Source organism: Pyxicephalus adspersus, chromosome 9 (genome assembly GCF_032062135.1).
Source record: "Pyxicephalus adspersus chromosome 9, UCB_Pads_2.0, whole genome shotgun sequence".
Taxonomy (NCBI): Eukaryota; Metazoa; Chordata; class Amphibia; order Anura; family Pyxicephalidae; genus Pyxicephalus; species Pyxicephalus adspersus.
This window is the reverse complement of record NC_092866.1, coordinates 30931751-30945757: the sequence shown is the minus strand read 5'-3', so window position 1 is coordinate 30945757 and position 14007 is coordinate 30931751. Positions and strand designations below refer to the sequence as shown.

The 14007-nt window shown below is 39.3% G+C and overlaps 1 protein-coding gene across 3 annotated transcripts in view; it reads left to right on the top strand.

Moving 5' to 3' along the window:
• DUS2 (dihydrouridine synthase 2) overlaps positions 1-14007 on the top strand; it is a 284746-nt gene that overhangs the window by 83231 nt on the left and 187508 nt on the right. For all 3 annotated transcript variants that reach the window (XM_072423086.1, XM_072423085.1, XM_072423084.1), the window contains exon 6: positions 8649-8709. In XM_072423086.1, coding sequence (XP_072279187.1) covers positions 8649-8709 — 61 coding nt within the window. The remainder of the gene's footprint in view (positions 1-8648; positions 8710-14007) is intronic.

The following is a 14007-nucleotide window of genomic DNA, read 5'->3' as shown; positions in this document are numbered from 1 at the left end:
CTGGGCCCTGGAGGATGTGAGCTGAGGGTGAGGGAGCCCACTCCCAGTTTTCCCCAGGTCTTACGCAACAGATGACCAGGAGAGCCACAATACTGGCAGAGATTGGCCTGAAACTGCCTCTGGAGCTCCTCTATGGATAGTGAGGGCCTGGTAAGGTCTAACTGCATAGGTTTTGGTTAGTCCATAGTGGCATGAAATGACGTGGGTCCAGAGACTGATGGTGGAGGAGGTGGAGAAATGAAAGGCCAGGGCAAGGGGTTCTCAACTTCTCCATCCTGCGCTCCCAAAATCTTCTGTAATTTTGGGTTACTAGCCTGACTAAGTCATTTAGGGAGTCTGGAACACTCTCCCACTCACGCTAGCTCATCTTTCAGAGATTCAGATAACCCAATGTGGAATTGATGTTTGAGAGCGGCTTCATTCCATTGGGTAATAAAGCTCTGTCTGCAGAAGTCTGAAAGGTACTATTCTTCAACCAGGCGTCAGCCTTGCGAAGTAATGTAATGAAAATTGCGAAGTAATGCCTCTGCAGTGGCAGCACACTGGGGATCATCATAAAGTTCTGCCAATTTCTCAAATAGTGCATGAACATTACACAAGTCTTCGTCATTCCATCAATTGGAAGGCCCAGGCCTATAAATCCCCCTGGAGGAGGGGAATGACGGTGCCCACCTTGGTGCATCCCTCCGCAAAGATTCTAGGCTGCAGTGAAAAATCTACTGGAAGGAAAGTCCCAAGAGTACTGGCTGAGCTGGTGGGGCAGGCAAGGTTTGAAAGCATATTTTCAATTGAAAGTATCCTCTCTGAACTTGTACAGAAATGTTAAATTCTGTATTCTTTTTGTATAGTTCCTCAAGAGGTGAGCTGTTTCCAAAAGCCAACATTATGGCTGTGACTTTGTCAGGATCCCCACAGGCAGGTAGTGCGGGATTGCCCGAGGCACGCAATCTAAGCGACACTAGGTCTTCACCAGGGCACCCCGCAAGGGTTGATGGGCTGATAGCCTAGAGGCCACAGGGCTGTTCGCTGTTGAATGTTACCAGGTAGCGACTCTCAAGTCACCCTACTTGAGGAGGAAGGCTGAAGCGGCCTCGGTGTGGAGTCAAGCAGCAGGTGAATGCTGTATGGAGCCAGGCGAACCTAATCTGAATTTAGGCACAGATCAGGGCAGGAGGCTGGAAGATGAGATCAGGGTCCAGGAACAGGGCAGGCAGCAGACAGACATGGTCACAATGCAGGCACGTGTCAGGTCAGAAATTGCAAAGAATAAATGCAAGGTATCAAGGTAGCTGGTACAAAGTCACAGCACCAGCCACCATTACTGCTGATGCTATATTAGCCTCTGTTCCTTTAAGGAGCTCCTCCTCGCTGAGCTTGGCTTATAAAAATTTTGGCTGATCTCAACCTTTGTATAAGTTGTACAATAGGTGGCAGAGATTCTTGATTGTAACTGTTCTAGGATCCCGAAAATCTATAAAAGACTGCATGAACGTAAATACAGAGGGTGCACTGCAAGGTGCAAGCCACGCATAAGCCCCAAGAATAGAAAGGGCTTAGCGCAAAAGCATCTGAAAAAAAAAAGACAGCACAGTTCTAGAAAAACATTCTTTGGACAGATGAAACCAAGATTAACCTTTAACAGAATGTTGGCAAGAAAAACTTATGGAGAAGGCGTTGAACAGCTCATGATCCAAAGCATACCATATCATCTGTAAAACATGGCAAGGCAGTGTGATGGGTTGGGCGTGCATGGCTGCCAGTGGCACTGGGACACTAGTGTTTATCCATGATGTGACACAGGACAGAAGCAGCCGAATGAAATCTGAGGTATTCAACGACATACTGTTGTTAGCCCTGCAGGTCGTGCCGGCGCCGCTGCTCCTAATTGCAGGCACGGGCGCTGGGTCCTATCTTTCAGGTAGAGTAACCCATGTGTTCCATGCCAGAGTTTCTTTTCTGCTGGAGACTTGCACTGGTGTTTGAGCTGGCGTGGGTGTGTCTCTTCATCCATGAGGCAACACATACACGCCCTATGTTCCTACAGCCTATGGCTGGAGCCCTGCTAGTATTTAAAGGCACTTCCCACTACAGGAAGTTGCCTGAGCAATCTCATGGTCTTAGCTTGTCTAACGCCAAGTGCAAAGGTGCTTCTTCTGTCTACCTTTCTGTGTACCGGACCTTGCTTATCAAACCCTTGGACTTTGCCTGTTTGCTGCCTGACCCTGACCTCGTATTTTGTGTATGGACTTCTGCCTGATTGTCGCCTGACTTTGACCTTGGATCTTGTTCACGGACTTTGTTTAATTACTACCTCTACTATACCTTCTTGGCCACTCAAGCCCCTCGGTGCTTGCACCGAGTACCCTGACTCCTGTGGTCAGCTGCCACTGACTCGGGGATTGCTCTGGAGTGGCACCTGGCAGCTACCCTGCGGCCCAAGCCTATCCTCACCATCAGAGGCTCTAGTGAAGACCTGGTAGCGGCTTTGTTACGCCCCTCTGGAGCATACCCAGTCAGTGGCACAGTGGGTCCACACCCGCTTGCATTACAACTGTCAAATCCAAAGCTCAAATCCAGCTAAATGTAGTCAAATTGATTGGGAGGTGTTTCATAATACAGACTGACAATGACCCAAAACATACAGCCAAAGTAACCGGGGCGTTTACTAAAGCAAAGAAGTGGAATATTGTTGAATGGCAAAGTCAAGTCACCTTATGTGAACCCAATTGAGCATGCATTTCACCTGTTGAAGACTAAACTTTGGACAGAAAGGCAACTGAAGGCGGCTGCATTAACCCCCTAACCGCTAAGCCCGTAATTTCTCGCACTAAATATTTTTGCTCTTTTGGTTAACCCCGTATTTTTTCACCTACACTAAAATCCCCACTTACCTGGTCCCGCTGTGCTAATCCAGCGTCGGTTCCGTGTTCCAGCGTCTCTTTTTGTTCAGCCTACTGAATTAATGCTGAAAGTCTGCAGTTCAACTGAATCTGAGTAGTTTCAATTAAAAACAATTGTGGTAATGTACAGAACAAAAATAAGAAAAAAGTTCTCTGTCCAAATATTTATGGACCTAACTGTATCTGAAAATGACTTTTTACTAACATGTTTCCTAGAGAAGGAGCCATCCTGTATACAATTTGAGGCCTATCTAATAAATGTTATTAGATTTTTTAATTTTCAGATCGGGTCAGTAAAGGCCAATATTTCGAGCATATCTGTTTTAGTTCTTCATGGTTTTTTGAATAGGTTGTAATCAATTTATTATTGTTGCTTTCTTGTACATCTTTCTGTATAGACTTTTTGGGGAATAAGAGATGTTGTCGATCCTGTGATTTCACCTATAGATATGATTTCTTTAGCATTTTTTTACTATATTCCCTGTTAAGTAAATTATCACGCAACATTTTGGCCTGTTTTTCATATTCCCCATCACCTGAGCAGTTTCTCCTAATCCTCAAATACTGTGAAAAAGAGATGCAACGGATGAGAGGGAGAGGATGAGCACTTGTAGCAAAGAGGATGGTATTTCCTGCTGTAGGTTTCCGAAACAAAGATGATGTAAGGGTGTTATCAACAATTTTTTTGGATATAAATATCCAAAAGAGCAGGCTTTTGAAACTACTCCATAGTAAATTTTAGATTATATCTAATAATCTGTAATCTAGCAAAGAATTCCTTAAATACTTCTACAGAACCAGTTCAAACAAGAAAAATGTCATCTATATACCTGCGTCATAACTCTATATGGCGCAGGTATATGGATAAGGTCTTATCAGAAAAGATGTCTCTCTAGGGGCATACCATGTGCCTATAGATAGGCCTTGGTTTTGTAGGTATAGGACATCAACAAAAAGGAATGTGTTTCTAGTCAAAATAAATCTCAACATTTTAAGAATGAATTCTGAGTATGTTAATAGCATTTAGTTTCTTTACATCAAAAATTTCCTGATGGTCATAATACTTAAATCATTCAGAATACTGGAATAAAGTGCTTCAATGTCAATGGTGACAAGAAGCAATTTTTTTTTGTATATGTTTACATGTAGATGGTATTTATATTTGATATAGGATAACATTTGATTTTGATGCACTTACACCTGGGACCCGTTGGAGAAATATGACCCCTTTTTTTTGTGCCCGTGTCTCCCTAACTCTAGCCCCCTTCCACCTTGGGGATCTGGCTGGATGTCCATTATGTTGTGTTTAAATTCATAGCACACCTTCACTGACACCTCAAGCACACTCTGGATATTCTACCTTTATGGTATACTCTGTATACTATTTTGGTCCCCCCTTTTATGATATTTTTTTGTTATTTATTCTCTTTTTTTTACTTTTCCCATCTTGATTTTTGTGATCTTTCAATTGTCCTTGTCTTGTTTGTCGTATTTCATTCTCGTGTTTGTTTTGATTGTATTTTTCTTTGTGCTGTTATGTCTTTTTATCCTTTTTTCCCCATCCTACTACATTGCTGTAAGTATTAAAAGTCGTTATTGTTTTATGTGGATTTTTTTTTTTTTTCTCTACTGAGATTGGTATATTGGTGTGAATCTCTCTTCACCTATTTATAATTATAAATATTATTGCAATTTTGGAGATAAATGATTCATGTAATTCTTGCCTTGTCTCCTTTCAATCTTCTACATATTTGTTGCTTTTAAACCCCCTGTATATATATCCAGTTTAATATTATAACATACAAATATACATCCTTTGAGGATTAATGCCCTAGGGCAAAATATTATATACCCTTTGGTTGGATTGAACCCTCTTTTCCATCGTCCTGTTGCCGCGGAGTTTCCATTTCCATCATGGAATGAGTTTCCATCATGGAATGATTAATTTTGTATTTGTTTGTATCATTTTCAGTGCATATATATTGTTTGGTGATCTGTATATACAATTCCCTGAAGAAGCGGATTATATTTGCAAAACATGTTGGGTTGTAAAAACAGTTGGTTACAGTTTTACAACAACTATATGTACCGTATTTTCCGGCGTATAAGACGACTGGGCGTATAAGACAACCCCCAGCTTTTTCAGTTTAAATATAGAGTTTCTTCCATAAAAAAAAAAAAACGGTAACAAAGAAAATTTTTACTTTAAATAATAGAATTATGTACCATTCTATGTAAAAATAGTCACACAGCGCCACCTAGTGGCTGATTTGTAAATCACACTATTTTTTAACAAGCATGTAAATGTATACCGCATGGCTCACAGCGTTTCCCGAAGCTCTGCCGGCTGACCCGAACTCAGATCTTCTCCCCGTTCAGGGGATTGGTAAGTACACGGTGTATAAGACGACCCCCGACTTTGACAAACATTTTTTGTACGGTACTTAAATACGGTATTTAAAATTTTATTTACTTACCTAAAGACTGAATTTTTATCTCAAATCTGTTGAGATACCTACCTATTGTCACAGATCCCTGCAGGTCCAGGGGATCTGTGTCTTCTTTGGTGCCACCCACCTTTCACTTCCCTGCTGCCAGCACCAGCTCTGCTAAGGCATCATCTCCTCAGCTCACTTCCTGGTCTAGGTCATGTGACTCCGTCAGCTGCTCTACTATCTCAGAAGACTAGAGTGTTTCGCAGACATGCTCCCCCTGCTGGTGGAGATGTGAACACCACCAGCCTCCAGTCTCCAGGATTCCCTCTGATGGTAGGATAGGATGCAGCAGGTCACATGGCCTCATTCATCACATGAAAGGAAGTGAAGGGCAACAGGAAGTTCCTTTGGCTCTGCTTTCCAGGTTCCTGTTCGTTGATTCTACTGCTTCTGATTCCTTGTGTACCAACCTCGGCTCGACCGTGACTACTCTTGGTCACTGCCGGCCCTGACCTCTGGCTTGCCTAACTATTCTCTGCTCCTCACTCTGGTACCACATCATGTTTCTGTCAGTCAGCAGTCAACTGCCTCGGCGTATACTGGAGCCGCAACCTGGCAGTTGCCTACAGCACAACATCCTCACCTCTAGAGGCTCTAGTGAAGACTGGGCAGCTGCTTAGACTTTGGGCCCTGTGCCGTCTGTGCCAACTGAGCTGGTGGCACAGAGGGTCCACCACCCTGCCCCGCAGTACTGTTACATCTAAATGTTTATAGGAAAGCTATACAGACTTTTCTTTTAATAGAGCAATCTATGTATAGTTTCTTTTTTTACTTAACTGAATAAAATTATATGTTATGTTTTTTTTATGTTTTGACTGCCTTAACCTCCTGGGTGTTTCACTGATGTCTAGATTTCTGATGTAGATCACTGATGTAGATACCAAAAGTGCTACACTGTTTTTCATGAATTTTTTTTTTTAAATTGTAGACCTGTAACTTACAGAAATATGTCCAAACAAGGGTCTAGTAGATATCCTGAAAATAAAAAAAGTTTGAAACACACAATCATGTAAGAAAAAAAAAAAAAATACTTTAGTAATAAAATTAAATAAAAAACACAAAAATCCGCTTAAACAAGAATGCATAAATAAATCAAAAATACTGAAAATTCAATAATTCTGTATAAGACTATATTTTTCTAAAACACCTCCCTAGTGTGGTAAATTTTAAAACAAAGTCTAATGTCACATAACTATAGATAAAACCACAGTTTGTATTTTATCCAATACAAAATATTTGAATTACCCGCTCCGACCCCCGTCGATGGGCGCATGCACTGACATCATCAGGAATCGCCGAGGGACGCGTACGCGAACGCCGAGTGTTCTAATTCTTTCCGTACTTCCATGCAAAAAGTGTTACATTTTTTGCATAGAAATTTATTTTAAATTGTAGGCTAAAATTCACCGAATTACTCAATAATTACTTATAATTCACCGAATTACCGCATAACTCACCGAAATATGTCCAAAATTTATTAATAAAATTTTTTTTTTTTTAAAAACTTTAAAAAATCTTTAAAAAAAAAAGTGTGTAATGTAACTGTACAGTACCATATATAATAATAATAATAAAAATATAAATATATATATATATATATATATATATATATATATATATATTATATAAAAATTTCTTTGTATTGGACTCAATACAGCTTTTTTGTATTGAATCCAATACAAAGTGATTTAAATTTCCCGCCCCGTCTCCCGCCTGCATCCATGCATGTAGCGACGTCACCGGGAAACCCAGGAGATCGTCACTGCACACGCTGGGAGAAGACTGAAGACAGGAGACGTCTCCGGAGGAGCTGCGGGGACAAGGTAAGTATTTTTTTTCAGTTGTAATCCGATTGTCATACAATGTTGTATGACAATCAGATTGCACTGTAGCGCTTGTTTATACTTTTAGCTACCCCAAACCTGGTACGGGGTAAACGCTTGTAGCAAGTTTTCTTACCCCAAACCAGGTTCGGGCTAACCGCCCATATGGTTAAAAGTCCCACTTATTGAGGATGTTTTTGTTTTGGGACCCTAGCCTCCTTCCAGCAGATGATGGATCGCATCCTGAAACTGCACTTCAGTATACTTCAGTCTACCTGGATGACAGTCATTTTGAGTCCAGGCTGGGAAAGTTCTGTGGAAGGCCATGCCCGGGCAATGCACCATAGGGTTGGAGGAAGCCCTCTACTTCGGTTACATCATTGGTAGGGAGGTTGTCAAGCCCCAGGTCTCAAAAGTTTATGTCATTCATGAATTGCCTCAACCCATGTCTATGAAACAGGTGAGAGCCTTCTTTGAGTTTGTTCCCAATTTTGCCACCCTAGGGGCCCCACTCTTAGAAGGGAACAAGAGCAATTACTTGGTCCCAATAGAGGTTAAGACCCTTCCAAGACCTGAAGGTTGCGTTGTGTAAGTGCCCAGTTCTAATTGCTCCCAACTTTCAGAATAGATGGGAACCTGGGTTCAAATTGCCTCAAGGGACCTGGAAAACATTTGTTTCACCTGTTGGAGCAATTGTATGTTCCCTGGATCAACAGTGTGTTATCCATACTTTAATACCCAGTTAAATTATGTGCTTCCAGAAAAGCATCTAGCTTTTTTATAAAGCAATCAAATGTACTTACTAAAACTACCATCTGAGTGAACTTTTCCACATTTTCACAGACTTTACTGTAAAGAATCCCTTCCTAATGCGGAGATTAAATTTTTTTTTCTGTAGACAGAGTGCCCCCCTTGACCTTAAGGTAAATTATTCGGGAAAAGAGTTCCCCATATGAGCCATGTATATATATTATACAGGGTGACTAGATTATTTTCAGCTAATCGCTACCCATAGCTGAGCTTTTTCATTCCTTTTATTGGTTTATTTGCTCTTATCTTCACTCTCTCTTTAATTCTACAATCGGGTTTTTTTTTTTCTAGATTTTTAACTTGGGGTTTTCTCATTTAGTGGCTCAGTACACATTCATTTAACATAAATTCTGCATTTTGGAGGAGTTGACTAACAGGTCATTTATTAGTTAGTTACTGTGTTGTAAACCACTGTGCATAGTAAAAAAAGAAAAACGGGAGCAGAACTTTTGTATTCAATGCAGCATCCCCATGTACATTTATAATTATTAATCATTTATAACAAGGTTTTAAAAGCAATAATACACAGGCTGAGAGATATATTACTATATTACTATATCTTTATTTATATATATATATATATATATATAATGTACTGTACTTTTTTGTTTAATATGTAGGGAAAATGATGTTGCTGCAATTGATGTGAACATGGGCTGTCCAAAAGAGTACTCAACTAAGGTATGTTTTTTTTTTTTCTTTCATTTTAAGTCATTGGCCTTGATTTACTAAAGCTCTCCAAGGCTGGAGAGAATACACTTTAATCAGTGAAGCTGGGTGACCCAGCAAACCTGGATTGGATCTGGACCAGGATTCAAAACATTTGCTAGCAAATGATTTTAAGGAATCCATTCCAGGTTTTCTGGATCACCCAGCGTCACTGATCAAAGTGTATTCTCTCCAGCCTTGGAGAGCTTTAGTAAATCAGGGTCATTGTGTAGATAAAATTGATAATGTATGCAATCGGCAACATAAAAGGCCATGATTTACATATGAAACTTCTTAGTGGGGATATACCTAGTATTAGGAACACTTAAAGTCTAAAAGATCTTTATCTACAATTTTACAAATTGCAAATACAGTTGATACAGTTGTTATTATTATTATTATTATTGATTTACTTTCAATAAATAATGCATAAAATGTTTACAGAAATAGTGCAATTTATTGCCAACTTTAATAGTAACAGAGCTGCACTGACTGGTGTAACTAAGAAACATGTTTTTACATATACAGCATTTCTATTTATTATTTTCTATATGGGGTGGAAAGTAATGACCATAATGACTAAATAATAATAATATATTGTGTGTTTTACATTTTTCTCCAAGTATATAAGACTTGTGTGTGTGTATTTACCCATTTGTTGACAGTCATCTTTTTGCTTGCAGGTTATTAAGGGCTAGGATACATGAGCATATATGTTACCTGCACATTTAGCAAATACTTTGGCACATTTAAATTTAAGAAGAGGAAAACAAATATGCAAATTGCAGACTCTGTTACCAAAGATTTAGTCTGTTCTGTTGAATAAATCGCATTTATCTTGGAGAGCCATGTCGAAACTGTAGACACAGTTTTTTGTTCCCAAAAAAGGGGAATCAGACATTTAGCTGTGTTTAATAAACGAATACTTAGGTAGGATTTATATTTCCTATAAGTATCTTCCTGAATGTGTAATAAGCAAGCCAGTGGGGAAAAGCCCACCTTACAGTCTGTAGTGTTTACTATTTGTTTTCAGAAGGGGGCGATCACGGGGCAGTCCCCCTAAATGGTGGGCCATTGTGCCTGCATCTCGTTGACATTGCCATCATACATCTGGTACTTTGGGAAAGTACTCTGTTTCTCTGGTGTATTTTACCAATGAGTGAGCAGTTTTATAGGAATTTTCCTGCAGTTTGGTGCTTATGGAACACTTATGAGCTAAGATACAGGCATCATTACATTGTTCTTTAGTTATATTACTTTTCACACATCTCTCTCATTCTCTTTTAAACTTTATTGGATCATCTTTGTGCTGGTATGTCCAGTGGGTTTTTTTTTCCACACAGACTTTCTAATAATTTAAGAAGTTGTGAGAAATCGTACATCTTTTTTGAACAATCTAACATAATCTTGGATCTTTAGATATGATTATGAGATTGTGCCCCCTACAAGTAAAGCTACGTACACACTTCCAATTATTATTGTTGGTAAACGAACGACGAACGATCCTGCACGATATCTGCGAACGATCGTATAGCACCGATCCTGTACATACAGATAACGACACGATCCGTTCGTTCGTCGTTCATTTTGAACGATAAAAATTGGAAGTGTGTACGCAGCTTTACTCAGAAAGCATATTTTTATCTTTAAATTTGCCTTCCTGATCAAGTCCATAATTTATTGTGAGTCAGCTTGATTAAATGTTGAAACAAACAATTTTTCTAGTCTAAAAATAAATCCTTCTTTACTTATGAGAGGTGTCAGTAGTCCTGGTGAATGTATCAGGGTGCTGGAAATGTTTTTTATGTACAGTGTTTGTGGGACCAATTGTTGGGTGAGTTTTAAGTGAGGTTGGTATTATCTCTAGTGATATCCATGGGGACTATGCCAGGGATGCAAATGAAAGTGACCTTTCCAAGTGTACCCAACCTCTAAGATTTTGTTGTCCACACAATCAATAATTGTAGCTGACATAGTTGCTCTATAATATGTTTTGATATCAGGGAAACCCATACCTCCTATATTTTTTATTTTGATAATAATCTGCCTGAACCTCTTTGAGCAAAGGAGTAAAATTTTTATCTAAAGATTTTTGGGATTGCTTTTTACTAGGTATCATAAAAATTATTTTTAACACTTTTAAATGGGAATTGCTCTTTTAGGGATGTTATCCATTCATGTGGTATGGTTACATTTAGTGCTGCGGATTTGGAGAGGTTGATTTTTGAAATTTGAAATGTAAATTATTTCGAATTCTTTCAATAATGATGGCAAGGAGATATGTGGTTTAGATATGAAGAATAAGGCTTTCAATTGTATTAAAACAAGCTTTTGCCAGTCAAAAATCCTATGTGATCCAGACCAATAGTATGTGCCAGAAATGGAAAGATTCGGTTTGTCAATATTTTAGTCAAGGTTTTAATAGCCATATTGAGTAATAAAATGGGTCTTTAGTTTGCACAGGGTAACTGTTATCCTTTCCTGTTTTAGAGATCATTGTGTGTCTCTGTAAAAGAGGCTGGTGGTGGGTTGCCTTTGGCAAAATGATTTATAACTTAGGATAGGATAGTTAGGGTTAGGATATGTTGAGATGCACAACATTGAGTAGGAACAGCTTTGTGTCTTGGGTGCTTCCCATTTTTAAATTGGGAAAGGGCTAAATTTTCGTTAATTCTCTGTAATGGTGTTTTCTTGAGATTTTGCCTCTTAGGGAGACAATGCTGGAATACCACTTTTTATCAAGTAATCATTTACATATGTGTTTCTGGGGCTTGGTTTTGAGGCATTTTGGCGAGGGGGTGGGAGATTATATGGATTATAAAGCGTTGAAAAGGTGAAGCCATTTCATGTGATTTATGAACAGGGTGTCCTTTCTTATTAGATAGCTCATGAATATAGTATGAGGTTTTCACCTCTCCTATCGCCCTTGCCAAAAGTCCACTACTTTTGTGTGCCTGCTTATAGTATAGTTTAGTTCCCAAAGTAATTCAAAGTGCTTTTTCCTCTAATAGTAGTTTCAGATCTTGTTAGTCATATTAACTTATCTAGGGTTTTTTTTTTGCTAAAAATTGTTAAATGTAGATTTTCTAGAATACTAATTTCTTTAAACAGTTGAATAATTTTATGTTCTCATTTTGAGCTCCCAATTTAATGGGTTAACCTCCTTGTTTTATTATTATTAAAGATTTTTAATAAGAAAAGACAAAGCAAAGGCAATTAACAGCAAACAAAACAATGGTACAGGACGTCAAAACAATTTTCAGTTTTTAGCTTTTAATTTACAATTGTCAAACCAAAGTAATGATGATAAAAGACCATAGTAGCAGACAGTCCTGAAATTGAGAATATCATATCTAAAACAAAAAATAAACCAAAAAAACAAATAAGTATTATATATAAAACAAAATAGAAAAAGGAGGAAAATGGGGGGGGGGGTAAAAACATGGGGAGATTGAGGTACAACATTAAAAATGTATGCCATATATAAGAAAAAACGTTTTTCATAAAACAATATTATATGAGAAACTTGGAATGCGTCAGTAAAGGAATAAGGAGTAGTAAAATCACGTCTGTTGTAACACTTAATAAAAATCAAGGAAAGAGACTCATCCTGCATGAGATTGAGGAAACAAAAACAAAGTGCATAAACCGTCATTCAAAGATCTTGCGTACATAGGGAGGAACGCATTGCCCTGAGTTGAAAATATGTGTTTCTAATCTTGGTTGAGTATGTCAAGGTATTGAGACCTATCCTTAAATAGGATACACAGGGACCAAGTTTCCATAAAACAGGGTGTATCATGCAAATCATGATAACTCTCCTTCATAGAACAAAGATCATCAACTAATTGAAACCAACATTTCAGTGATAGCTCCCTTGGATCCTTCCAACAGCATGGTATCTGAGCCTTAGCTGTGTTTAGAAGGTAGGGCATAACCCAGCTTTTATATCTACTAATGAACAAGTCAGTACAATGAAAAGTATGCACCAAGAAGTAAACTCCAGGGGGACCCCCCAAATCATCCCAATCAACGCACATACCGTGCGCCAAAATCTCTCAATGATTGAGCAGAACCACCATATATGTGACATTAAACCTTTAAACCCACATCCTCCAACAGGGTGGTGAATCTTGGGGGGGACATGCGGTGCAAGTGCGTAGGCACATAGTACCACCTAGATAAGTTTGAAGTTGCCTTCCTGTATTTTGGCACAGACAGAGGTCTTATGCGCCAAACACAAGATGGCTTTCTTTTGAGATTCAGAGAGTGTACTATCAAGTTTATTCTCCAATTGATTTATATAATCAGGGTAGGTGGGACTTTTAAGACAGATCAAAAAAAAAAAGCAGTGAGACCTCATGTGGTGGTCTATCTTGGCCACACAACATACCCTCCAGTGGTGTGAGTTCCGACACAATTCGCATAGGGTGTTGAATCATTGGGGCTCTTTGACTGGTTACTGGGTGTGATCTGTAAGATACCTATTAGCTGACACATTCCCCTAACTATAGAGTAGTTATTTCAAACTTAAGGAATTTACTAGACCACCTAGCTAATTTGATATGGGAAGCTGGAGGCAAAGCCAGGCGGGGTCATCTAATGGGGTTACCTTATGTCATCAATCTCCTGCTGACTCAGGCTTAATTGAATAATTACTCCTTGAAAGCCTAAAGCTACGTACAATTGTCCAATGGTTTTTGCCTGATAATCGGCTCAGGGCTGATATCGGACGAGAATCTGGCGTGTGTACCGTGGCCGTCGTCCATTATCCGAACGACCGTCCTGGCGGATCCACGGACGATGGATGACGAGCAATCCTAATGCAAGGGAAGGGGGAGAGTGCACAGCTGGGTGCCGCTCCGTCATTCTCCCCCTTCCCTTTGCATAGAGCAGAATGGTGCTGTATGTACAGCACTCGTTCATGCATCGTGTGCAGTCCTTAGTTGCTGGAAAGGATCGTGAAAGATCCTTTCCAACGACTATAATTGCATGTATGCATGCAGCTTTACTGGTAACCAGTTTGTTATGGGAACCAGATCTTGTTTACTGGCACATGTTTTATTATCTCTTTGTTTATTGTTACCTTGCTGATTAGGCATCCCCCTAGGTGGTCCAGATGGCTGGTACAGAGAAAAACAGGTTCCCATGTTTAAACAGCACATTCCTACCCATGCTTTCCTGCATTGTTTAATTACCCTGTTACCCCGATTATAAGGCACTGTCTTATATTTTTTGAAATGCCAAAATATGCCCTAGGTCTTATTTTCA